This window comes from Acanthopagrus latus, chromosome 11 (assembly GCF_904848185.1).
Source record: "Acanthopagrus latus isolate v.2019 chromosome 11, fAcaLat1.1, whole genome shotgun sequence".
In the NCBI taxonomy this organism is placed as follows: Eukaryota; Metazoa; Chordata; class Actinopteri; order Spariformes; family Sparidae; genus Acanthopagrus; species Acanthopagrus latus.
In genome coordinates, this window is record NC_051049.1 from 26,137,343 (window position 1) to 26,163,559 (window position 26,217).

A 26,217-nucleotide genomic window follows, 5' to 3' on the forward strand; every position below is an offset into this window, starting at 1 on the left:
TTTTGTAAAAACTACATTTAAATGGGCACATTTTCATTCAAATATGGAAAGTGACTGGTGCACGCTAGATAAATCATACCACTACTTTGATTCGCGGCACTGCAGCGTGGCCGATGTGCAGGCACTAGGAATATAAAACTGTTATACCTCGGGAGACGATATGAGTTTCAAAGTTGTCATTGTACTGTTCACACAACACAGCTTTCTGCCTTATAATCGGGAATCTTGTCGTGGTTTCAACATACGTGACTGATAAGAAGAGGGAGGACAAAATGAGAGATCACACATGCGAGACATGACACAGCAATGACCCGGTCCAAGCAATCCAAGTTGTTTGTGCAGTGACTTGCAACAAACGGGGGGGAATAAAATAAGAATATGGGTGAAACTTGTTTATAAATACTGAAAAACTTTAGTGTATGTATTCTGATAGAAGTTATAGGCTTTTAGTGTGCCCGCTCCATTAGACTGGGTTTAGAGTGCTACTGGGAACTGGGGTGTTCTGCAGTGTCTGCTGTCATTGGCTGTCAATAATTGCTCCAACCACGACACATCCATATATTTAGCCTGCTAGATATCACGTTAGATAGGACATCTTTGAACAGTTCTCACATAGCAATCGTCACTCAAGAGAATGTGCACGGATCTGTCTCTGACTGCAGCTTTTTGTTGGTGATCTCCAAAAAGAACTGTCAAGTTAGACAGATGATGAAATGACACCACTTCCGTATGTGTCCACTAAATAAGAAGCTATAGCCCGCAGCAGGTTAGCTTTGCTTAGCATAAAGACTGGAAATGGGGGAAACGCTACATTGAAAAACCAAAATGTAAAAAAGACAAACTAAATATAGGGAAAAAAATGCACACTCATTGAAGAGGCGAGTTGTTTTCCCCCATTTTAGTCTGTGTGCCGAGTTAATCAGCTGCATACTGACATGAGAGCGGTATCGATTTTATTATCACATTCTCTGCAAGAGAGCAATTAAGCATTTTTCCAAACATTATAGTTAACAGACTCTCAGTGACTTTTCAATAGATGACAGTTTAGAAATAACTGTATGTCCTACAGATCTAGTTCATCCCTTTATCCCTGCAAAAAGTGTCTTGGTTAGCTTTTGTGTGAATGGAATATTCCCTACAATGTTCCCTTACATAGCGTGGAAATTCCCTTTAAATAGCTTGCATTAACTCAAAAACTGCCTGCATTCAGTGGAAAAATCTCCCCGGATAAATCTGTACCACTGTATGAATAAGCATGTAAATTCAGCGAAATGCCCTTTTACTTGCAGCAGGAAGCAACTGAGCATGACTGCCCTTATCATGTGACATGCTGACAGAGAAATCTCAGTCTACAACCATGTTTCTTTTTTTCCCTGTTGTCTGCACATTTAAAAAGCAGGGAACAACACATACTGGCCACCACAGTGTACCTCCCTGTGAGTGTGTAACACGTGGATTAACCATTGACTCGCATCATATGATGAATAGTGAAGTCAATAGTTGTAGTGAAACTACTGCTGCTGTCATTACATCAACTGTAGTTTTACAGTGTTTGAGGCTGGGCTGTCTGCAAATAAAAATTGTAATCAAATTAACAAGTTAGTATTTTCACTGGGGGTCATTGTTTCATCCAAAAGGGACAATGAATAATACTATTTTAAAAAACTGTACAACCGTTGAGGGATACAAATTAATTGAATTAAAATTAGACTGTTAAAATGTATCTTGTTCTATCACAGTAAACAAATGAGAATTGTATTGAATCCAAAATATAAAAATATTATGATCACCCATCAACACTGAGGGCAGACAGCCATGCAAGCAGCTGTGTGAGGCTGTTCACAGCTACAGCACTGCTTTCAGCTAGATGCTTTTGTCCACATACTAACATTTTCACAATGACAATGTTAACTTGCTGTTAAATTAGGCCAAATGTTCAACATTCTAGTTCTACATGCTAGCATGCTAACATATCTAGTTTGCACAAGACACAAAGACTGATGGAAATTTCATTAGTTTTGCAAGCAGCCGAGCCAGTGGGACTGAACACAGTAGAAAAGACCAACAGAGGCCAGTTTGACAACAAGGACCTCTGCGGAGGCGAGACATCTTACCTCACCAATTAACACTGGTGCTAGGGAACTGGGTGATGTTCTGTGCTGTTTAATTACCCGCTGTAGAGCTTTCCAGTCCTGAGCCGTGCATGAACCATGCCAGTTTTTGGTATTTCCAGTCAGAATGCTTTCTTTTGTGCTTCTGTAAAAAGGTCTCACTTGACTAAATCATGACATTAAGGCATTTTGATAGTTTAAGACAAAGTGCCTAGGAGTTTTCCTGTAATTGTTCAAATCTAAACATATCTCTATCCAAATAGCATCTCTAACAAACTCAATCTGAGTCCAGCAAGCAGTCCAAAAGTTTTTTTGTTTTTTTTAATTATTATTTTAAACTGATGGAAGTGCTAAAGGTAAACCTGCAGACGATCAAAGTCATTGGGATTCCTCCTTTGGAGACGATTGAATAGGTTTAGAAAGTTTCACAGCAATCCACTCAATAGTTCAGATATTTCAGTCTACATCAAAGCAGGTCATTGTTGCAATGGCCCAAAGCCTGCTTACAGCAACTATGCTTACCCAAAACAGTAGGTTGCTAGTGCCTTAACTGGGATTAATATCAGTTTCTGCTGCTAGCACAGCTCTGCAGGATATCTTCAGCCACATGTTTCTGTTGTAAACTTGGGAGTCACAACATTTAGAGGGTTTAAATGAACAACGTCGAGGCAAGACAAAAAAAACAAAAAGTACTGTTTGTTAAAGGCTGCAGGAGACAATAGTGGGTTTAAATTAGTTTACAAAAATGACAGTAGAAATCTAAATCCTGAAAGACTTCCTCCCTTGAGTCATTTCTATAATTCTTCAGTTTTTATTTTTAAAAAAGACACATCTTTCCTTGTTTCTAAAACAAGAGAGTTCAGAGTCAGTCTTCTGCTCAGTGTGTTAACATCCTTTATTCAGCACTCTGACTACCTGACATATTACAGTCAAGGGTCCCAACAGTAACCAGGGGGTACGCTGTGTACTTCATGGACAGGTTACCTCGGTAACCAGAAACCCTCCATGCTGAGCAGCTACTGTGTGTGTGTGTGTGTGTGTGTGTGTGTGTGTGTGTGTGTGTGTGTGTGTGTGTGTGTGTGTGTGTGTGTGTGTGTGTGCGTGTGTACGCACGTGCACACGCACCCAAATGAGCAGCACAGAGCATTTTTATTGGGCTCTGAAACTTCACTGGCCAAATAAACAGCCTGGGAAAACTACTGTTGCTTGAATTAACATTGTTTCATCGTTTGCAAATGGGGGCAGAGAAAGGGGAGAGGAAAGGCGAGTAAGAGGGGAGGGGCTGCTCTAGTTATGCTTATCCTGTGTGTGTGTGTGTGTGTGTGTGTGTGTGTGTGTGCGTGCGTGCGTGTGTGCGTGTGTGTGTGCGTGCGTGTGTGCGTGTGTATACACTTTTGCACCATATTGTCTGTAAAGTGTGTGCACTGTGGCCAAAATCTGACAAAAGCCAGTAATTCCCATACATACACTTGTACACAAACATTGTACATAGATTCTGTTGGCTGTTAAGGCAGCATCATAAAAGTACTTTAGTATTGTTTTAGTTTAAGTTAACTGCTATGTCACACAAAGAGGGCCAGCAGGAATCCTTGTGCCTTGTTCCTGGCAGTCCATAATTAAATGATGAATAGTAACTGTGATATACAGCTGGAGTCATAAGGGAAGATTTCTGGTTTTTATTTTTGTGCTTTTGATGAACCAGTGAATTATAGGTCAAATTGAGCTGGTGACACAAAAACTGTTTATTGATTTCTAATGGATGCTAAGATGTACATTTCTTTATAATGTGGTAAATTTCCATCAACTGTATAATCGTGAATTGGATTAATCATGAATATCATCACATGAGTAATTTAAAGAAAGCTGTTTCATTCATTAACCTACAAGCCTATATTGATTTCCTGACTAATTGTCATGGTCACAATTATTGTGACCATGATAATTATGAGGAATGTTCATATAATCTCATGCACAGTAGATCGACATTCAATGTAACAACAACAATTTTGAAATTAGCATCATTGTTCTTGATAAAGCAAAAATACATACAATAACTGGTTCCTGTCAAATATGAATATTTGCTTCTTTTGGTTTTACTTATTACTTCTTTTGGTTTAAAAAAACTAAAAAAAAAAAACTAAAGTTAGGACACAAAAATAACTGACACATTATCTAAATCAATTGATTGCTAAACTTTATATGAAGGCTGCAAGAAGTTCCACTAAAAAGCTAGTTAATGGACCTCGAGTCTCAAATTAAAGAATGGATGTGACAGGTGAATTAAACCATGAGGTTTCACAACCATTCTTCAGTTTTGCAAAGTTTCACTCACACTATCATGGCCCCTGAGAAAACAAATGTTTCAAATAGCAGCCCCACATCACTGAGGTCTATTTTGGGGTCTGTGACATTAAACCAAACACTGCACATTTTATTTTGGTCTGTGGGAACCCCTTATATAAAAGTGTGTTCTGGAGAATTCTGCCTGATCTCAAGGGACAAGAGGCAGCGTTTTTTTCAAGGGGGAAGATGACGAGAAGATGAAAAGAGTTGGCGTAAGGACGGAACCGAGGGGAGACGTGCACTTATCAACTCCACAATGGGATTAGAGGAGCTTATGGTCCATCGTCACAAGGCAAACACACACCCGCTGGTCACTGCTCACATGAACACACACAAACAGTAAACAGAGAACAAAAAGGTGGCTGATTCATTCTGCATGCTCTCACACTGGTAGCTAAGGGAAGTAATGTTGTGGACAGAGAACCAGATCACAAAACATGGAACTGAACCAACAATCAGAGGACACTGCTGCACAATGACAGCTTCATCTTCACTGTTATGTTATCCCCATATGTCACTAAGTACTTTGGTATTGTGTCCATCCAGAGTAGATACCATCAGAGCAGCAGGGGTTAGAAGGTTTAACAGGCAGCTGATGTGTTTAGTACACATCAACCAAAGGGCATCAGCTGGAGGACATCTTGCTTCTAGGTCACCAACTCCAAAAGCTGTAAGAATTCATATTGGGTTTTTTTCTGAGAAAATTAAAATAGCAATGCAAAAATGATTATTCACACTAATCATGAATCATACTGAAATCATAATATCTCTCAAAAACATTATTTTTTAACCATATCATACAGCCCCAAATGTACTGTATATCTATTTCATGCAAAGTCATGGAAGGGTAAGACCAGGGATTTATCTATCTGCCTGGTATGAACAATGTGAAAAATGGCCATTGCATTTTCTAAAGCCTAGTGTTTGTGAGTGTTTTTGTGTAAAAATGTATAAAACCCAACTAAAACAGGCCTAACTTATCGGTTTATGAAAACCTTGTCACTGAATTCAGTTTTACTGAAATGATAATAAAAGTTGTTATGTATGTATAAGAAGATGCAGTGAATTTTCTGGGGAATCTACTGAGACATTTTTGATTGATGACAATGGCCAGACAGGTGTCCGTTTTTTGGCTAATCCAGTGAATTAAGTATTTGAAGTTCTGGTGTGGGAGGGTTAGATGAGAGGTCCTAGGCTGGCTGCTATCTGCAACCACACTGCTAGATGCAAATTAATCCTACACACTGGATCTTTTAAGGTTCATCTTAATATTGATGGAAAAAAATCATTACAATTAAATATTTTCAAAAGGAGTTCTGCTCATTGACTTACAACTTTACTCACAACAGCCTAATAAACCCAGAGATTTTCAAGGGATACGTACAGTGCCGTAGTATAACTGTGAGCATGGTACACAAGCAGGCCTCAGATTGACAGAAGCAAGCCATCCAGCAGAGGCTTAGGGTAATGACTGGGTTGGAGATCTAGGGAAAATTCACCAGAAAAATTCCCGACATCTTCCAATTTTCCACGTGTCCTAGAGCCTGCATTTTTATCCGCTGGCTAATAAAGAAACTGACTAATAAACAGTTGACAGACAGACTGACTCCTGGAAGACAGCAAAACACTGAATACAGCTGCAGCTCTGACCAAAGCCCTGCATCTAAACAAGTCATGACTCTGAGACGTCTGGAACAGTTTCTGTCTCTGCTGATTCAGTTTTTACTTCCTGGAAAGAAATTATAAAAAAAAACACTGATGTTTCAGAAATAGATATAATTTCAATCATTTTTTCTTAATGACTGGTGTGAGGAAACAATGGACCAAAAGTAAAAATACATGTAGCACATATCTGCCACGAATCAAATATTTCAGAATAGGTTAGACTTCATTCACTCTCTAGAACAGGGGGAAAAATGCCACTTTCACCAGATGCTTAGCAAAGCTTCATAGCACAAACTGACAGTAACCCTGCAGGTACAAATGAAGGCCATAGTAGTCCTAGAATTATAAATACTTCTGTTCACCATTTTCATACCAAAGAAAGGAAGTATCACACTGACAATGATTTGGAAGGGGGTCACAAAGTCAGGGAACACGTGTTGACCTATTTAGACTGACAGCAAAAGGGTTTATCCAGGGACACCGTATGGGTCTGAAAGGAGTACAGGTGTAATGGTGTCTGAATCCAAGAAGAGCTTGACTGCCAAACAGCTGGCTGGGTGGATACAGCTTTGACCGCTTCCAGAGGGTCGACAGGGAGGATGAGAGGAAGGAAGAGAGGGAGGGAGGAGAGGAGCAGTGGGGACAGAGGAAGGGGTCTGCAGCTCCATGTTTGTGTGTTTCAGTTCTAGTCCCCTCATTATTACATAAGGTTTGGATGAGGACGGATTGCTCATGCTATCAACCTTTGTCACTGCCTTCCTTTTGTTGTCCATATGTCATCTGGGATGGACACATTAATCAGATTCTTATTAAATGTCCAATATGTCACTTCTGCTAGTTTATCAGAATGAAACATAATACACTGCAAAAGACAGCCGTCCAGCTCTGAAGCACAGAGTTGGGTGCAGAGGCAGACATTCTGGAAGAATGAACAGCCAGAGTCACAATCAGATTCGGCTTGCATCCAGAGCGTTTACCAACAGGAGGAGCTCGGGGACAGTTTGTTTTTTTGTTTTTATTTTGGGGGGGGGGGGATTAAAAACTGGATTTACTCACAGAGGAGGCCTGCATTTCCGGTGTTAATGTTCTGTTCATGTTTAATGAGCGTAACGTTACAGAGAGGAGAAGGGGAAAAGAAGAGAGTGAACCAGAGTCTCTGGTGAGTAATGAGTTTAGTGACTGAACACACACACACACACACACACACACACACACACACACACACACACACACACACACACACACACACACACACACACACACACACACACACACACACACAGACCTTCTGTGTGTGCTGTTGCTCTAGTTTAGGTCTAATTCACAATATAGTAATATGGCTGTTCATATATAAACAGCATTCAAACTTGCCTGACTTGACTCAAGGTAAACTCCAGACTACACAACTCAAACATTTGTATGCAGATATCTTACATATGATATGTTTGAAATGTTTGAGAGTGTATGCAGCTCCCCATTACACACTGGATTTGAGGATGCTACACTTGTTCCCACCCCCACCCCAAAACTTAACTTTTACTTCACACGTGTTTTCATGTATTCTGATTAGACTTCTGCTCACTTTGAAGCTATTCTAGGTATTACATCAGTCTACCAAACTCAATGTGATATGTGTGGACAGAACAGTATCCACAAGTGAGAAAACCATCCTCCATTTATTCATTCAGTCAAGGGGCTGTTTGTCTAAATGTGACCTAAACCACCAACACAAGTTAAGTCACCTGTGTGGGTCATTATCACTATCCAGTCAGATGTTTCAGTCGATAATTAACACTGTAAATAGACACAGACACACAAAAACAACATGAGATTTTGGCTGCAAAGAAGAAAAGAAAGATGAAAAAAAAGCTACTCATTCTGACACTTTGCTGTATTTGTTAGTGTTTAGATCTTTTTGTACAATGCAAACTGTACAAAACTGAGAAACTCTCTTTTGACTGAGAGCCTATTCATTCTTGATGTATGCTATTACTACTTACTGTTGCAGCAGCCAATTTCCCCTCTGGGATCATTAAAGTTTCATCTAATCCATTATGTCTATAAACTCTACTCATCTCTCAGTCCTTTGGCCGCCTTCTCCCACCATATGAAAACATCTCTTCCATCATTAAACCTCCTCCCTTGCTTCCTTTTTATGGGCTTTGTTCTCCTTCAATCATCTCTCACACCCCCTCCATTCCTTTTCATCTCCCTCACTGTCTCCTGCAGATGTGTGTTAGCACAATTTTGTTAATTAAGAAAGACATCCACCCTCACACACACAAAGTAACGTGGGATTAAACTATGCCACACATCGACTCACACCTACAAAAACACCCCCCTCCACATATACACAATGTGTTGAAACGCTTGGCTTGACTGGATATAACAGCTTGTCGTGTCCAGGCCAGTGCCCTCAGCTTCGACATGACTTCATTCACACCCGCTGTGACCTGCTAAGACGTAGACTACTGGCTTACTAAATAACAGGAACTCCTTTTATCAGAGCTTCTACAGCCACACATCCACAAGCCAGTGAGAAGGTTCAACAAATGGCAGATCAAGAGTTCCGATCCAATGTCACTTTCTTGCATTTAACTGTGACGTTACTTTCATGTGCTGGTAGATGTTAAAGAGGAGAGGCGAGGATCAGCAGTGAGTGATACAAAACACAATTATAAATCACCCAAGCCATCTCTATCTGCATTATCATCTCAAAAAAACAATGTTTTCAGATGAGTGCATATCATAAATTATATACGACAATACCAACATATCTTATGGGCCAATATCACCCAGTAATACCAGCTAACTGATATACCGGTATCTATTTTGTTGGACAAGAGAAGCAATTTGAATCTGTCACTTTGGCTCTGCAAAACTGTAATGAGCTTTTTTTTTGATTGACTAAATGATTAATCGTTTAATCATGAAAATAATCAACAGAAAAAGTAATTATTAGTTGATGCTCTATTTGTGCTGTGTGAGCAATAGAACTGATCCAGTCTTCATTACACACAAATTCATTACAAACACAATTTAAGCCACATGAAGACTTTTGTATCACCAACACAAACAGTGCAAACACATCAATAATCATCTAAATCTCAGAAGACAGTCCCATAAAGTAAAAAAACACAATTACAAAGCAGCCAGCAGTGAACTGGAATCACTCCAGGCTATGATATACTAAAGGCTACTGTCTATAAATATCACAAATGGGAGAGAGGCAAGCGAGCACCCCTGTCTGAGTCCAATGGCCACCTGATGCCAAGAATAAAAACACGCCTTGCTTCAAGTATCAAATGATTCACATGTAATCCCTTGTACCCCGTACTCCAACAACATCTCCCATAGGACACCTGAGGAAACACAATGATAAGCCTTTTCCAGATCCACACAACACATGAAGGAAAGAAAAGCAAACTCTTGTGAACCCTTGACCTGCAGGAGGGTAAAAACCAGCTCACTGTGAATTGGTCTAAAGTCTCCAATTCATTCAACAGGCTTCAAAATAAAACTCAAGTGTCTAGCCAGCCGTTTAGTGCCTGTCCTCTTCTTCTCCACCTTTACGTCCTTTATCCCCTTATCCTTGTCTTTCAGTTTGGCTGATCAGAAGAGACGACTGCCTGTCAGCCTCTTGTCCTTCAGCCAGACTTGGCCGCTGCACTCTGCTGGCCTCCAGCTCACCTCAACCAGACAGACCCGAGCGCAGCATGGCAGCATCCTGGCACTAAGCGCACACACACAAGGAACACAGAGCTTTAATTCAGATAAACACTTCCTACTTTATATGTGTGTCTCGAAGGGCAGGAAGCCAGCGCGGTAATAGGATGTTCCTCGCTTGCTTTGTTGAGTCTCAAAGACCTGGGTTAGAGCCAAAATACAGGGCAAGAGCAGAGGCGCCAAGCCTCAATAAATATTCCAATGCTAACTTGAGTGCTAGATGGGGTTTTTTTTATAGTAATATCGCAGTTTCTTAAAGAGACCTATTGATTGAATTTAGTAAATGCACAATAAGAATCTGAGGGACTTAAAAGATAATCACATGGATAGGAAAGCAGAAAGAAAAACATTTCTGCAACACAAAACTGTGTTTATTTTTCAGACTTTCCTCTAACCTTCTACAAGCCTTAAAACATTATTGTAGACAAAGCAATGACTTGTAAGAGGTCACAGTCCACAAAGATTAGGAATCACTGGTTTAATCATTCAACAGAAAATTAAGTACTATTTTGATAAAAGAGTAATCGTTCATTAATATTTCAGGGAAAAGTGCAGAAAATTACCTTTACATAGAATACAATCAAGATTTAAATATCTTTGAGTTTTGATATGAAAAAAGTAATATAAAATTGAATTATCTATATTTTTGTAGAATAAACACAAATGAATCAAGAAAAAAAAAGGAATTGTTTGATTGTGAAAATAATAGTTTAAGCTCTGAAAAAATTAGAACAGAAACACACTAGGACTGCAAGTTACAATTATTTCTATCATCGATTATTCTGACATTTTATTTCATGATTAATCTTCTAGTCATACAAAAAGTTACAAAATAAATTGATTAAAAATGCATTTTCCAGAGACCAAAGATACATACAGCTTATTCTGTCCAGCCAAAAGTCAAAAACCCACAGACTCATAAATGACAAAGAAAAGCAACAAATCCTCACATTTAGGAGCTGGAACCAGGAAATATTTCATGTTTTTGCTTGGAAAAAAAAAAATCATCAATTATTAATCAAAAACAGTTGGGTTTTGATGAATTGGTTAATTGACTATATGTTGCAGTTCTAATATGCACAGCTATTATCTGTCATCTGATTCAGTGCAGCCACCATAATCATACATGAGACAACCAATAACCCAAGTGATTATCAATGATATTTGGCCGGCAGCACTGAACAGCCAATCATGTTTCATTAGACATCAGGCAGCCAAACACCTGCTCGCTACTCAGTCATTCGTAAAACACAACAGCCAATCAGCTGTTTAACATCCTATGGGGCAGACAATAATCCGTAATCTGACATCAGACAGCCAATCAAGTGTAATCTGACATCAGACAGCCAACATATTAATCTCATCAGAGGATTATGACGGTCCGTCAACCAGCGTCCCCACTCAGCAGATTATGGCGTGCTTTGCTACAGCGCTGACAAGAAGACGATGCAGAGGTGAAGGAAGCACGTTAACTAGCAAGTGTCATCAGCATGTTATTTTCAAAGATACAGCTCTGCACAAATTTGTCAACACTGAAGATTTATGCTGAAACAATTAGTCGATTAACTGATGAGTTGTTCAACAGAAAGCAATCGCTTGTGATTGGTAATTCAACCATTTCCTTCAGTTTCCTTTAATGTCAGTGCAATTAATTCAAATAGAAGCAACATGTAAGTGTATAGAGAAATGACCTGAAAACAAATTCACACCTTCAGAAATAGACTCAAAGTAATTTAATCAGCAAAAAACTATTAATTTCTCTTCCAGTTTTAAAACCATGTTTACTAACCATTCTCTCCATCTGCTTATCAAGGCACACAAACAGACTCAGCTGACATTTTCTATTCATGGGTGGGAAAAAAAGGAAAGAAAACTGAATGGATAACATGAATTGGAGATCCAAAAAAGTAACACAGATATCTGAGAAAGAAAAAGAGAAAAAAAAATCCCATCTGCGTTCACGTGTCCACTATTTCACAATCCTTTTGGAATCATGGACAAGCACACAGTTATTTCTTTGTCTGTGGCAGCGTGGTCATGTTACATTTGAGGGCTGAGCAGGCAAAAAATTAGCTTATATTAAACTGCAGATAATAACCACTGAGGTCAGCTGGAGGAGTATCATCTCAGGGAGCTCAAGTACCCCCTCCTCTGTGCGCGCACACACACGCACACACACACACACACACACACACACACACACACACACACACACAGGGGATGCTGCTGGTTGCATCTGGTTACAACAGCTTGTCATGATGGCCAACACCCCAAAACCATGCAGGCTGGAGCCCACCACCCTGTCAAATATTCAATAAATTAACCCCATGCTGAAACAAACCATTACACCACATCATAATGACCAATCTGAGACATGGGGCTGATGCAGTGAGAGACACTCACCCACTCTCATGTCTACTGTACTTGACAAAAAGCAGCAGCAGCTCAAATTTGAGTGAGTTAAGGAATAAAATCCTGGTGACTGGTTTGTATTCAGTGAGTCGTTGAGTTATAACAGCTAAGACATTTAGGGGGAAAAAAGACAGGAGGCGTAGGCTTTTTATTTCGTCTCCAGTTCCCATTCACTTCACATGGAAGTTAAGACAAAAGACTGGACAACCGGCAACAAAGAGGCGCCCAAAGCCAATCAGAGAGTGAAAGAAAACGTCTGTGAAGTTGAGCTTCATTTCAAGCAGATGGAGCCGGATGGTGGTCTCACACCGTCTCTCCACCCTGCTACCCGGGCTCCCTGCCTGCTTCTCTTTGAAACAGGGTGTGACACACACACACACAAAAAGCGTCAACATACAACTTCTTAACTTGCCAGTCGAACAAACACAGCCACCCAACAGCACGGGTTTTTTATTCAAGTTGACGTGTAATGTGGTGGAGAAAGGCGGCGTGACCCCCGCCCCGGCTGCCTGCAGTCTTGCCTATTGTTCCGCCGCTGTCACAGCCGTTAAGGTGCACCGCGGATTAGCTTTAGCTTCATTAGCCTCGCCGGCTAACAGTCACAGCCGGCCAGCTAGCGTTAGCCGCTCGCCCTTTTCCACACAAAGCTAAAAAGGTAACACGGCACCTTTCTTCCACGAGTCGCTGGGCTTGACCGCGTCCAAGCGCGGGGCGAAGAGGCCGAGCATTCAGTCAGAAACACACAATAAAGAGTTTCAACATACCCAGAGCTCCGTTCCCCAACTCATTGCGGATTTCCCCGTTTGACTTCTCCCGTATTGGACACAGTTTTCCCCGCTCAGACTCTCCTAAACTGCCGCTGGGACTCCGGTCCTTCTGACTGCCTCTCTGCCGACAAACACACTCCTCCTCCTCCTGCTGCCGCTGCTCCCTATCCGCCTGGATCAACAGGGCCGCCCAAACCAGGGGCCCTGGACCACAGTGGCCCCAAAAATATCGTTCAGTTTGTTATATGAATACAAATATTTTTGTAATGATTTCTTTTGAATTCATTGATTTCTGATTTGTATTGTATTGTCCTAATACTCATGCCCTCATTCTCTGGAAAAGTTGTTTCTAAGATCGACAAGACTTTCTCACCAGGAAATAGCTGCTTACAGATAGAATGAAAGATAAGCACACTGAAATATGATAAAAAGCAAAGTGAAGACAGAATACAGAATAGAATAGTAGACATTATAGAATGAAATACAATTGTGATTAAAAAGGAAACTTTATACATGGGTACATCTTCACTTTTGTGAAACATTCTTGTCCATAAAGCCATGCGCTAAATTGAATAATGGTCATCCAAGTGATTTAAGACCTTAGACCTTTAGACCTTATCTGAAACCTTAATAATCAGTCAAAAAATGAAATGTATCTTCTAGTTTTAAACCCATGTTAACTAGCCAGTCCCTCCATCTGTCTCTCTAGGAAACTGACAAACAGGCTCTGCTGATTTTGTTCTAATGGGAGGCAAAGAAGGGAAGAAGACCCTGAATGGATAACATGGCAGATCCAATATCCTCCTGCCCGCTATCCAAACCAGGGGCCCTGAACCACAGCGCCCCGAAAATAGTGTTCCTGTTAGTCACTTTGTTGTATGAATTAGACATTTTTGTAATGATTTCTCTTGTTTTTGATTATGATTCATTGCTCATATGACTGTTTTATATTTATTTATTGTCTTAATATTTGTACCTTCATGCTTTGAAAAAATATTAGACCCCTAAAATCAAAAACAGATCAGAGTTTAAAAATGGATCAAATGAATTCCATTTAGACACTTAACTATGTTTTACGCATGCTCAGTGTAAATTGGAGTGATGTTAAGAAAAATTTACAATATCACCATCAGTGAAATTTTATCTGATTCTAAACTAACTTTAGGTGTTGTTGCTCTCTGGTAGGTGGAGGTAGCTGGGAGATCGTGGCATCTTTAACCGTACATTAAAATTAACTCACATATGGCCAATAAAAAAGCGATTAATACACATAAATTGCTAAAAGATAAATAAATGATAGGTATAGGTGTATGTCTATGCCTCTTTAAATACATTTTACAATACATTTTTAAAAATGTTTTTATAATCACAGACCCATAACACTTACAGTTTGTGCCACTTGACACGTCATGAAAAACAAACCCCACGAAGATCATGGAAGGAACAGATGTTAGATTAAATGGTATAAATTTACTGTCATAGGAGACTTCATACTGTCAAAGTTCTATGGTCTGTTGCAGCATCTTATTACTCTAATGAAATTATAATAGGGTGCTTGTTTTTCAATCTCATATGACATTATTACAGTATTTATAACAGAGGATCTGAAACACTGGACTGTGTTCAGTGAACCATCAGGGACCATATGTAGTGAGAAAGCTTTCTCTTCATTTAGATCAGCAGCACCTACCGAACATTTTCAAGTACCTCCTGATATGAATAACGCACAACAACTGAAGCTGACACCAAAGGAATGTTTTTTGTTCTTTTTAGATTAAAATCAGCTTTATTTCAGCTAAAGTGCATCTCTTTGTGAGGCTCAACAGACTCTATGGGTCATAGGAATCAACCTGCAGTGAGTTATTTCCGTTAATTCGCTGGGTCATGGGCCAGTTTTTTTTTTTTTTTTTTAATGTTGCAAACACTTACAGTTGTTGAAGTGTTGATGACAAATCTTTGAACAGGGACCCATCTCATTAATTGGTGAATGACCAGTTCCCTCTAGTGGCCAAGACATATCATTACAGATGTAGTCAAGATCTCAGTCTGAGGAATGAAGATGCTCTGTAGTCTGGTGGTAAGGCGGCAGATGCTTCTGAATCTGTTGCTAGATGGTAGTGGGGTAAAAGGCTGTGGTTGAGGCAGCTGTTGTGTTTTAGTGCTTGGGCTCTGTACAGACATCTCACCTCGCTGATGTGACTGATGCTCCCCTGCTGTTTGTTATGTGGCTGATGTCTTCCGTTTCTACACAGTAGCTTTTGGGAAAAACTGTGTTTGCTGGGGAGGCAATTTGAAGTTTAACTCAAGACCAGACCTATCCAACTGGTGGCCCATGGGCCTTTAAAACACTCACTCTGACCCTTTGAACATTTTCTTAGTCTGCAAATAAGCCCATTAATTAGTTTTGTCTGTTGCTAAGCAAAACAACAAACATAAGACCCTCTAATTTCAGTTTTAACCCACACTGTTTAAGTGGGGGGAATTTATGAGAATCAAACTGGCAACCTACTTCTAAGATTAAAGAGATGCACGTTTTTTTTTCCACCTGTACTTGTGTACAAATGCAGTGTTTCTTTTTCATTTGTTAACAAAAAATATGAAGAAATAAGAAGATCAATGTTTTAAGACATTCAAATTACAAGCTGTATAAAACAAAAGTTGGCAAGGGAAAACTAACAGTTGATTCTCAGAATAAGTTTGGAGAGAGTATTGTGAATTTCAGTGGAGGATATCAAGCTCAACTGCATGGAGAGTGTTTGGCTGGAAGAGTCCTTGTGGACACCTGCTCAGAAATCTCATCACTCGGGCAGTTCCAGTTGCCAGAGGAATTTTGGCTTCCGTGAAGCCAACCACTACCACTAGTGTTGGGCCTGTCCAAAAGTTCATGCTTTTTGGAGGAAGATTTACACAGAATTAGCAACTGTATTTGGGACAAAAACTATATCTAAGTGGGATAAACTCCTCTTTGGACTTCTGCATTCACCATCTATAAATATTAAAACAAAACACTTATTAATTATTGCTGCTATAAAATGCAAATTACAAAGAAATAGCTCCAACCTTATGCCCCATCTATAGAAAACTGTTGAGATAATATTCATGAAATCTTTGTAATGGAAAGAATGACTTTGTTTCAATGAGGCTCCAAGAATATACATTTGCGGAAATTTTGAAAAAGTGGAAAATGTACATTTTCCCTGAAACGCCCTTGTTTAATATGTTTATCCAACTCTGGTCCAGGTGTTACGCCACAGCATGAACTGCAGTGACTCTGTTCTAACGATGGAGGGCAGCAGTACTCTTCGTGGCATGTAGACTGCCGGAATTGTGTTGGAAGAAGAAGAGTTGTCAATCCCGCTCCACTACAAGCCGTTAAAGTGCTGTTTTGGGGTTATTGTGAGCCGGTGAAGTTGTATAATTAGCTGTATTACAGCAGACACACACAGACATGTACCACTGCATGGCCAGGTAAGATACTTTACATCTTTCTATACGTTTATTACTCGCATGACACTCTTCGCGTCTTCACGACCTTTGACACACATTTCTTTTAGTATATACTGCTTGCGGCTAATGTTAGCTAACGATTTATACACCCGTCAAAGGCTGCCCAGACAATACAACTAGAAATTTGACTAAAATGTTTACCTACTTTCATGTGTTTACACAGACGAAATGTGGTCAAAAATGTGTCTGTACGTGGCTGTTGTTGACTGAGGTTGTGTTTATATATGTGCACGAATGTGTTACCTGACTTGCTAAGTTCAAACTTTGAGTAGCCAGTGATGTACACTTAATGTGAAAGAGCAGCTCAGGTGAGTATACAGGTGACAGTGACCTCAAAGGGACGAGAGATGAACAGTTATGGTCGAACTTCAAAGCACTGCCATGCATTCTCTGAGATGGATCATTCCAGATCAACTCACCCAGAACTCAGAATTTTTCCCAGTTCATGTCATGAATCCGCCCCCCAAAACATTAAAGCTTCCATCAGACCTGCAGCTAAATGTCCTTCTATATTTTTCTGTTTTAAGCCTCCCCCAGCTGCTTATTTTTCTCTGGATTGGGTTGAATTCTTTTGTCGAACATTCAAGAAACACTAAGGATAATGTATAACATGTGTTGATGTTAATCAGGGCAGTCCAAGATAGGGAACATGGGCCAAAGTTTGCCCATCATAAGGTTCAGTTTGGCCCATTAGATGTTTCTAACAAATTCAAATTAAAAATGTGTCCCTGTTGTCCTCAGATCAAAATGTTCATATCTGAAATATCAGATTCTTTCATCCGAGGACCATTAAATTCACATAGATAGTTCCATGGAGAGAAGGTATGATAATGAGTTGGTTAAAAAGGTGTAACAGAGAATTAGGTCATGATTTATTACTTGTGCTTTATGAACTCAGTCAGATTTGACCCGGCAAGACAAAAGTTGCATGGCTGACAGAGGGAACACGGGAAGGTCAAAAGCACGTATAGGAAGTCGGTTAATCAGTGAAGTTGGGACAATAAGACCATTTTGTATCTTTACATTACAATAGAATGTAATACGGTAGGTGTTCACATTTGGCTTGGGGCCAACTATACAGTGTCAGTTTTTGACCTTCATGGGAAAAAAGATAAATAACAATATATAATTTTTACCACAACGAAGAGCCTTTCAATTTAAGAAATTCAGAGCTCCACTAGGTTTCACTTTCTTGCAACCAAATGTTGATCTTATGTAGTATTAATCAGTTAGATCATATCCAGAGGTTGTTTGGTCTGCATAAAAAACTGTGCCACTGATCTAGCTAAATATACTGTATCTTCAGAACTGAACACCCAACCTTTTTTACAGATTCTTATTGCAGATTTTTTATGATAGAGTGTTGGTTTGTTGTAACTAGATGATGCCATCTTTTCCCCTGTATCTGGACAAAATACTAATCTTAGTTCCTTCGCTCATTTGTTTTATTCCAGGATTTCAAACTTCTCTGTACTTGTTTCAGTTTCCAATTTCTCTCTCTGTCCATAAAAGGACTGTTTGTAGCGGAGGAAGAGTGCCTCCTGCCTTCGTACCTCCATCATGGACGTTGAGAAACACAACAGAGGAGAGACATCACAGGTGAGTACATCACTTGGACGCCTGTGACTCACTTGACTGTAGGAGAAATATATACTCAATTATTAAATAATGTTAGATAGTTACAGCTGAGGGACTTTGAAGATGTTATAACCTTTGAAATCCTTAGCATAGTCTTGTACCTCACAGCTTGTTAGCACACTGACAGTTATGTAGTTTACAATCAATTGTGTGATTTTTATATACTGTTAAATCAATTAATTGGTCAGCCCTGATACACTGATAAAAATCAATGCAAGGTAGATGAACACCTATATGTTCTTCGGGAACAGTTTAACAAAATAAAAGCAGCTACTCTAGTCATGTTAGGTAAGTTATGTGAATGTGATATGTAGTATAAGATTGTGACATTTTTACTTTACAAATTCTGCATACTTTTTTGACATTTTGTGGACATACTATTAATGCGGCAAATGTTAAAATGTTAGCACGGAGCACAAGAGCTGATGATGTGCTGTAATCATGTAGGGAATGTTCGCTCATCATGTTCTCATCAACTGATAGTTTCACCCCCTGGTGGCTGGCTAGTGTGGATCGTGAACCCTGGCCCCTCATTCATTGTTGTGTTATGTTTGGTTTAATTAGTGAGAATTTACTTGATGCCATGTAAAGTGCATTTGATGTAGTTATTGTTTATGGGCAGGACCCTGATACGTTGGCTCCTACCCAACTCATGACTTTCCAGACTCCAAATGATGTCACCAGTCAATCTATATATACAGTCAATGATTTTACAGTGTGAATAAAGCTGATAGCAACTTGAATTAAATGAGATTATTTGATATTCAACCATGACATCTTTTTTAAAATCATGTTCGGGTTGTAAACAGGCCATAAACATGCTCTTTACTTGTACGTTTTATCCCACAGTTTTTCTGACTAACAGTTCACTACTGATTATCATATTTAACACTGTTCACGTTCTGTATGAATCTTATGTGGCAGGCTGGCTGAGCAGCATTGGCATTGTTCTGTCCGCTGTATGAGCTCTGCAGCCAGGAAGAGGAGAGCTCTGCGCAGTGCCTTCCCTGTGCTGGAGCAGCCCCTCCAGCCCATCCACCAACATGTGTATGAAGCTAACCTCCGAAACAGCAATGCCTGCCACAAAAAGTAGGTTCTGCTCCGGTCAATTACTGAAATTTTTTTTTAATGCTTACCATTCATGAACTCTTTCACTCTGTAAGGTATGTGGAGTTGAGTGAGAAGGTAAGGATTGGTGGAGGGGAGAATGCCATCACCAGACACACTCAGAGAAACAGGAAGTTACTGGTCAGGGATCGGCTGCACCTCCTGCTGGATGACAAGGACTTCTTGGAGCTTTCACCATTGGCTGGTCTGGGTCTGCCATACGGTGACATCCCTTCAGCTGGCTGCCTGACTGGTCAGAAACCACTAGCTGCAATCCTGTAACTTTGGTACTAACTATAGACTGTATGATCTGACTAGTTTGATTATAGTCTCAGATTCCTGTCTTTTATTTCAGTTCAGAAATGTATTTCAAAGCTAACGACAATGTAGTTGTGGCACACATGCGTGCCACTGACTTATCCCCCCATGTGTTTTTCCTCTATGTGTAAATGTGTCCATCCAGGCATCGGCAGGATCAATGGCCTGTGGTGTGTGTTTATTGCCAATGATGCCACAGTGAAAGGCGGCACAGCGTATCCAATCACAGTAAAGAAGCAGCTGCGTGCACAAGAAGTAGCAATTCAGAACCGCCTGCCTTGTGTTTACCTGGTTGACTCTGGAGGAGCTTTTCTGCCACTGCAGGTTCGAGCACACACTAGAATGCCATTTTCCACTGCAGGTACTACTCCTCAGCGTAGGTGGAATTCATAGCTGTTTCATTTAAAATAGAGGGGGCAGTGTCCTCTTCACTTCTCCAGTAGTTGGGAAATGACACTCAGGAGCTTTACTTTAATCCTAGGAAGCTGCAGCCTTATTCATAGACAAACTGTAAATGTAACTGTATATTTTACATCAACTTCTCCATTTGCTTTGACCGCCAGTCTCTACTGTACTACAAAAAAACTAGGACCAATAAATCCAGAATGGAGAAGAGAAAAAAGCGAGTTGTTTTGAGCCATAACCTGCAGCCAAAAAAAAGCATCTCTCTACCTCCACGGTAACTACTTAGGGTGTTTCATCTGAATGTTCATTTTACTTCTCTGTGTGTGTTATTATCCAGTCAGAGATCTTTCCTGATAAGAACCAGGGAGGAAGGACATTCTATAATGAAGCCATCATGTCTGCCATGAAGATCCCACAGGTAAAGACATATAAAGTAGAACAGGTCTGCTTTAACAGTACAAGATAGAACATTAAAAAAGGGGCTGTGAACGAGTTGATTTGTTGTGATTAACATTAACAATGTCACATCTGACATGATGCCATGCAAAATAGAAACCAGACAAAACACAACGATTAAACATATATATATATAATATATATATTTAAATGAACTGTATGATACTGTGTTTAAATGTTTTCGTTCTTTGTTAGCCTGTTTTAAAGTTGGGTCTATAAAAGACTTTTCTGACAACATCATATCAAATTAGTGTTTAGCCAGTAGAAATCCATGCAATCTATGTTTTGAGACATTAGTAGTCAGATTGTGTGTTATTTGAAACTTTTGAACTTGTCAATCAAGGTGTCAGTGGTTTGCGGGTCGTGCACTGCGGGCGGAGCTTACATCCCCACTATGGCAGAAGAGGCAGTGATGGTGCACCGGATAGGGACCATATTTCTTGGAGGGCCACCGCTTGTCAAGGCTGCCACGGGAGAGGAAGTGACACCGGAGGACCTGGGAGGAGCCAGGCTTCACGCTGAGTACGTCCATAAATAAAACTGGCTGTGTTCTGTCATGTTCATTTTCTTCTGGGTTTTTAAAAGGGACACTCTACTGTGAGTAAAGGCAGCAAGGTGAAGGTGGAAGACGATTTTAATGTTTTGTTAAATTAATTTGTTTTTTTATGTTTTCGGGTTGTCCGTCAGTCTGGCAGTCCATCCCACTCTGGGATGGATGGATGTGCCCCGCATGTACAAATAGGAATTCTGAGTTTGAGTGACATTCTGTTGCAGTTCAAGCAGAACGTCATGTCACCTTGGAAAACATTTAGAGCAAAATTAAAATTTTCTGATAATAAGGAACACTACTTGGTAGCAACAGATTGATTTAAACATTACAAAAACACACCCGTCCCTGAATTTAGACGTATTAAAGAAATAAACATGGTCCAGTCTGTCAATTCACATTGTGATTTCAGGGTGAGTGGCTGTGTGGACCATTTTGCATGGGAAGAGAAGGAGGCGTATGAATACACCAGAAACATCATATCCACCCTCAACTTCCAACTGCCTGAAGAAGAAGAGGAGGATGAGGTGGAGATGAAGAAGAGGAAAGCAGAGGAGGAGCCTCTGCATAGTTTAGAGGAGCTTCCAGGGCTCGCTCCCAGAAGTTATAACTACAGTCTGGATGTTAAAATGGTTAGTATGCGATAAAACATATAAACAAAGTTATTTGCTCTGTAGAGTGTTAGTTAGCACAAGGAGGTAATATAGTCCTCCTAATGTATCAGTCAGGAAAAAGAGCGTGCACAGCGGTTTTATGATGACCAGCAATCAGCATCAAAATCCTGACTTGGTTGGTTTGATGTCACAGCTGTCATATTAATGTCTAACGGAGTCCAGAATTGATATCATGCTAATGTTTGTTTCTGTCTGTCTGTCTGTCTGTCTGTCTGTCTGTCTGTCCATCTGTCTGTCCGTCTGTCCGTCTGTGTGTCCAGGTAGTCAGCCGGCTGACAGACGGGAGCCGCTTCCAGGAGTTTAAAGCTCGATATGGTACCACACTCGTCACTGGCTTTGCAAAGATACATGGGTAAAATACAAACACACACACACAGATTCTTATATGCTGTTAGAAAAATTATTATAACATCATGGTCTCGCTCCCAGAAGTTATAACTACAGTCTGGATGTTAAAATGGTTAGTATGCGATAAAACATATAAACAAAGTTATTTGCTCTGTAGAGTGTTAGTTAGCACGAGGAGGTAATATAGTCCTCCTAATGACATTTGTTTTCACAAATCATTAGCCACCTGATGGGAATAGTAGCCAACAATGGAGAGCTGTCGTACGAGGCTGCGCTGAAAGGCAGCCATTTTGTCCAGTTGTGTGACCAGAGAGACGTCCCCCTACTCTTCCTCCAGAACACAGCACCCACAGCAGCTCTGACACTCTCCACAGCACAGGTATTCACCTGATTCACCCAGTAAAACACACACAGACTTGTTTAAATGCACGTTTCAAAATACATTATAAAACTACAAAAAAGTTCTTCTGCCTATGTTTATGTTTGCAATAGTATCAATTAAAAAAAAACAATTTGACAATTTTTGGGAAATCAGAGAGAGAACAGCAAGTTCTACCTCCTGAATATAAGAAAATTATGAATGATATAACTAAAGGCAGGATGTTTCTCTTTCTTCTAGGCAGAGGTGAACAGTAACCGTCTGAAGGCTCAGGGCTCTATGATGTCAGCAGTAGCATGTGCCTCTGTCCCCAAAATCACTGTAGTGATTGGTGGTTGCCATGGTGCTGACAGCTACGCCATGGTGAGAGACACAGCAGACATTACTGATGGCCTTTGGTACAATGAACTGTTTTACATATGTGTCCATTTCCACTTGTTAAAGCTACAGTATTGACTTTGCAAAACCAAGTGTGAAAGAGTCAAAATGTTTGTGTCAGACAATAATACTGCACACTTATCACTACCTGATCTGAGTAGGGCATGCACACCAGTATGTCCACCATCTTGGACAGCTAGGTATGGCTTCACCACTTGGACAAACTGCACACAGAACTGCTGTAAAAAATTAAAAGTGAAAAGTTAGTTTATGAAAATGGTAACATTGGGTTATTTTAGGATATTTTAGGATTTTAAGATAAGGATGAACAAGAAAGATTTTAAGACCCCTCAAATCAGTGGGAACATTTTGTCTTATAAAAATAAGTAAGGTATTCTGTATATTTGAATTTTAACATAAAAATGATATTCTATGCTATGACAAACAACATGTACCATCATCTGAAATATTCATTATTAACAAACATAATTCTTGTCATGAACTAACTCAGCACGTGTAAGTTTTATGTAGTTCCGTGCGTGATTGGTCCAAGTGATGTTGCCCTACCTTGTACTCCTCGGGATAGCACTTCCTTTGTTCTGTAGTCCATTCATAATTTTTCATCAGAAATATTTGACCGACAGCCATTTAACTGTCCGATCCATATTTGCATCTGAATGACAAGTTAAAGTGGAAAAGTTGTCTCTCTCTAGTTTAAGCTGGGTGACAAAACAACTAATAAAAACAGGATAATGAAGAAAGCGAGAGAGATTTTGTCCATACTCATGCCGGGTTTAGGACACAAGATTAATCCCATAATAATTTGAATTTTGTGTCCTGATTGTCTCTAGTGTGGACGGGCTTTTGACCCCAACTTCCTGTTCCTGTGGCCAAACGCTAGAGTGTCAACGGTGGCTCCAGGTCACTGCGGCTCTTTGCTTCCCTCTGACAGCGAGCAGGAGGAAGAGAAGAAGAAGCAGCAGGAGGACGACCTCAACAGGAGGTTAACGAAGGAGAGCTCGGCTTTCTTCTCCTCCGGCAGGCTCTGGGACGATGGAGTCATTCTGCCTCAAGACACCAGGAAGGTAAAGTAACAACATTTTGTCATGTCAACAAAGTCATTATCTGTTCACCCCCATGCTGATGGAAAGTTGGGGAAAGTTTCAAAGCCCATAGAATATTTCTGAAGCTTTACAGCAAAACAGCATTGCAGCTATAATATCCTAAACTGAATTAAAAAAGACATTATTTACACCTTTGACGTGCAGTTAAGCTTGTGGACCCACTTCAGACGGGGTGCACACTAAACGCTTTTAGCTCAGCAGGTACAGTGAAGATATTAACTTTTTAAAGGGTGTAAATAAAGTCTTTAAATCAGTTTGAATCATCTTTGAACTCAAATATGTCCGTGATATAACCTTTTTTGACTAAATGTTTGTAATGTGATATGATCTGCTTCCTCAGTTGCACAAGAGCATTTAATATCCCAAAATTCATAAACTCTACTGACCTCAGTAATGAATTGGCCATGTTTCTGCACCTTGACCAGCCGAGGTTTTGACCTGGTCTAAAATCTGTTTCTCTGTTTCTGTCTGCAGGTTCTGAGAGACTGCCTGGACATCATCAAACAGCAGCAGTATCAACTTTCCACAGAGAAACTGAAAACAACACTTCTGCGTGTGTAGAGGCTTCCATCTTTCTTGTCCTCACACTGTATGGAGACTACATCTGGAAACATCTGCTCCAACTTTGCAATTAAACTGCTGTGTGTAATGCAGTCTGGTCGCTGTAGCCCACTGATCACTTTTACAAGGGTTTGCCGAGATTACTCACAGAAAGCTCTGGCCTGTATTCAGTTTAATAGATAGCTGTAAGTGATGGTGAACGTGATCATCCTACGATTGAAAATGAGAAAATCTTCTTATTTTTACAATAATAATGATTATAATTGTTGGACATATTGAATACCAGATTTTAAAGGAGTTATGACTTCATTGCCGTCCTATTTTCTCACACTTGGCGACTGATGGATCAAACTTTGTTCGAGGGTGCATAGTTTGCAAAAATAGACTTCTTTCCTTGTTTCTATCCTTAGTAATGCATTTGCTCTCAGTCAGCTTGACATGGTTAGACTCTCATCTGTCAGTCCTGTGCGCCAGGGATATGCATTTAACATATCAGATAACAGAAGGGCTATGCACATTCTTCCTCCTTGCGTTTCAATGAAGTGGTTATTGAAAAGTTTTTATATAAAGCAGGAAAATCAGCAATTTTGGGTCTTCATGAGCAGTTAAAACCATGAGAACAAATAGGTACATTTGTAATGTAATGTGAGTGTTTTTATCTCAAGAAATAATAGCTACCTCTGTTCACACTCATCTGTTTTCTATCTGATGATTTAAAAAAAGCTTTTGCCATACTACCACATAACACTGTATGATGACGCCTTTACAATCATATGATGAACTTAATGAAGTGTTCTCCTAGTTCTAAAAACCTTAAGGGTCTCTGATATTAAGACTTGCACTCACAGGAATGTAATTACTTTTGGAATACAATGCTTGTGTTGGCTTAGCGAAACCTGACACTCCAGAGAGAGTTCTGGTTAATCCTGAAAACGTGCCTCATTATCAGGTTTTGACATCGTGCCTCAGGCACATAAAGGTTTCTACACCTTGACCAGCACCCAGGGCCACAATTCAAGATGAAGAAGAAAAAGAAGAGAAGAAAGATTGTTATTAACACTGCTGGAAGATTTCTTTTGATGGCAGATTAAATATGCTGTAGAAGAGTGTCTTCTCATTGGGGGTATTGCATCCTGCAGCTCAGTGGTGTGTTTAGCCTTCAAGCTTGAATGAGTAGTTTGTTTGTGTTTTTGTTTGACCGTGTAGCGGGATTTTTTTTTTTTTTTAATTACTTTAGTTGTTGTCATCAAAAAATAAATTTCAACTCATGATTTTCTGTAATTATACATGTAAATGAACCAGTGTAAAGTATTTTTTTGTATAAAATATTTTTTAAAAATTGTAAATAAATGTTTAAATTGCAAAACTAATGTGTTGTTTTTGATCGCTTTATGGATGATTGGCGCTATTTTAATATTTTTTTTTTCTTAAATCACGGCGGCAAATTGCGGTGGTTGTACTTATAAAAGTAAATTGCTGCTTGGTTGAAGCCAGCGTGCTGTTGTCAAAGGTGCACTGTGTAGTTTTGAGGAAGACATATTTATCAGAAGAGAAAGAAACTGATGGATTGTATTTTCTGCCTAAACAAACTAACTCAGTTTGAAAAAACTAACTAATCTTAAAGTAAGACACAATTTCATACCTTTTTATATTGTTTGTATTTGGCGGACCCTGCCACCTTTCTAGCTTCAAACTGTGTTCTGGGACCTTATTTTCCTCTGAGAACAGCTTTTTTATTCACTTCTGAAAAG

The 26,217-nt window shown here is 39.7% G+C and overlaps 2 protein-coding genes across 5 annotated transcripts in view; one reads left to right on the forward strand and one right to left on the reverse strand.

Annotated features, from left to right (window-relative positions):
* Positions 1-13,227, reverse strand: part of fnbp1l (formin binding protein 1-like) — a 49,939-nt gene extending 36,712 nt beyond the window's left edge. Inside the window, exon 1 of one of the 2 annotated variants that reach the window (XM_037113608.1) lies at positions 13,022-13,227. In XM_037113608.1, the coding sequence (XP_036969503.1) occupies positions 13,022-13,045 (24 nt within the window). In that variant the 5' untranslated portion in view covers positions 13,046-13,227. The remainder of the gene's footprint in view (positions 1-13,021) is intronic. The other variant, XM_037113607.1, reaches the window with a different exon arrangement.
* A 3,106-nt stretch (positions 13,228-16,333) lies between these two features.
* Positions 16,334-24,763, forward strand: si:ch211-198n5.11 (methylcrotonoyl-coenzyme A carboxylase 2). Of its 3 annotated transcripts, none has more exons than XM_037113604.1 (13): positions 16,334-16,492; positions 18,044-18,130; positions 19,094-19,258; positions 19,333-19,529; positions 19,740-19,918; positions 20,337-20,417; positions 20,799-20,977; positions 21,415-21,634; positions 21,937-22,028; positions 22,247-22,403; positions 22,644-22,766; positions 23,633-23,866; positions 24,380-24,763. In XM_037113604.1, exons 1-13 carry the CDS (start codon positions 16,473-16,475, stop codon positions 24,464-24,466), a joined length of 1,821 nt encoding a protein of 606 aa, XP_036969499.1. In that variant the 5' UTR covers positions 16,334-16,472; the 3' UTR covers positions 24,467-24,763. The 3 variants fall into 3 exon arrangements, with proteins under 3 accessions (XP_036969499.1, XP_036969501.1, XP_036969500.1); XM_037113606.1 differs by having other exon boundaries at positions 16,357-16,492; positions 17,986-18,130; XM_037113605.1 differs by lacking the exon at positions 16,334-16,492 and adding an exon at positions 17,187-17,353.
* Positions 24,764-26,217: the final 1,454 nt, after the last annotated feature.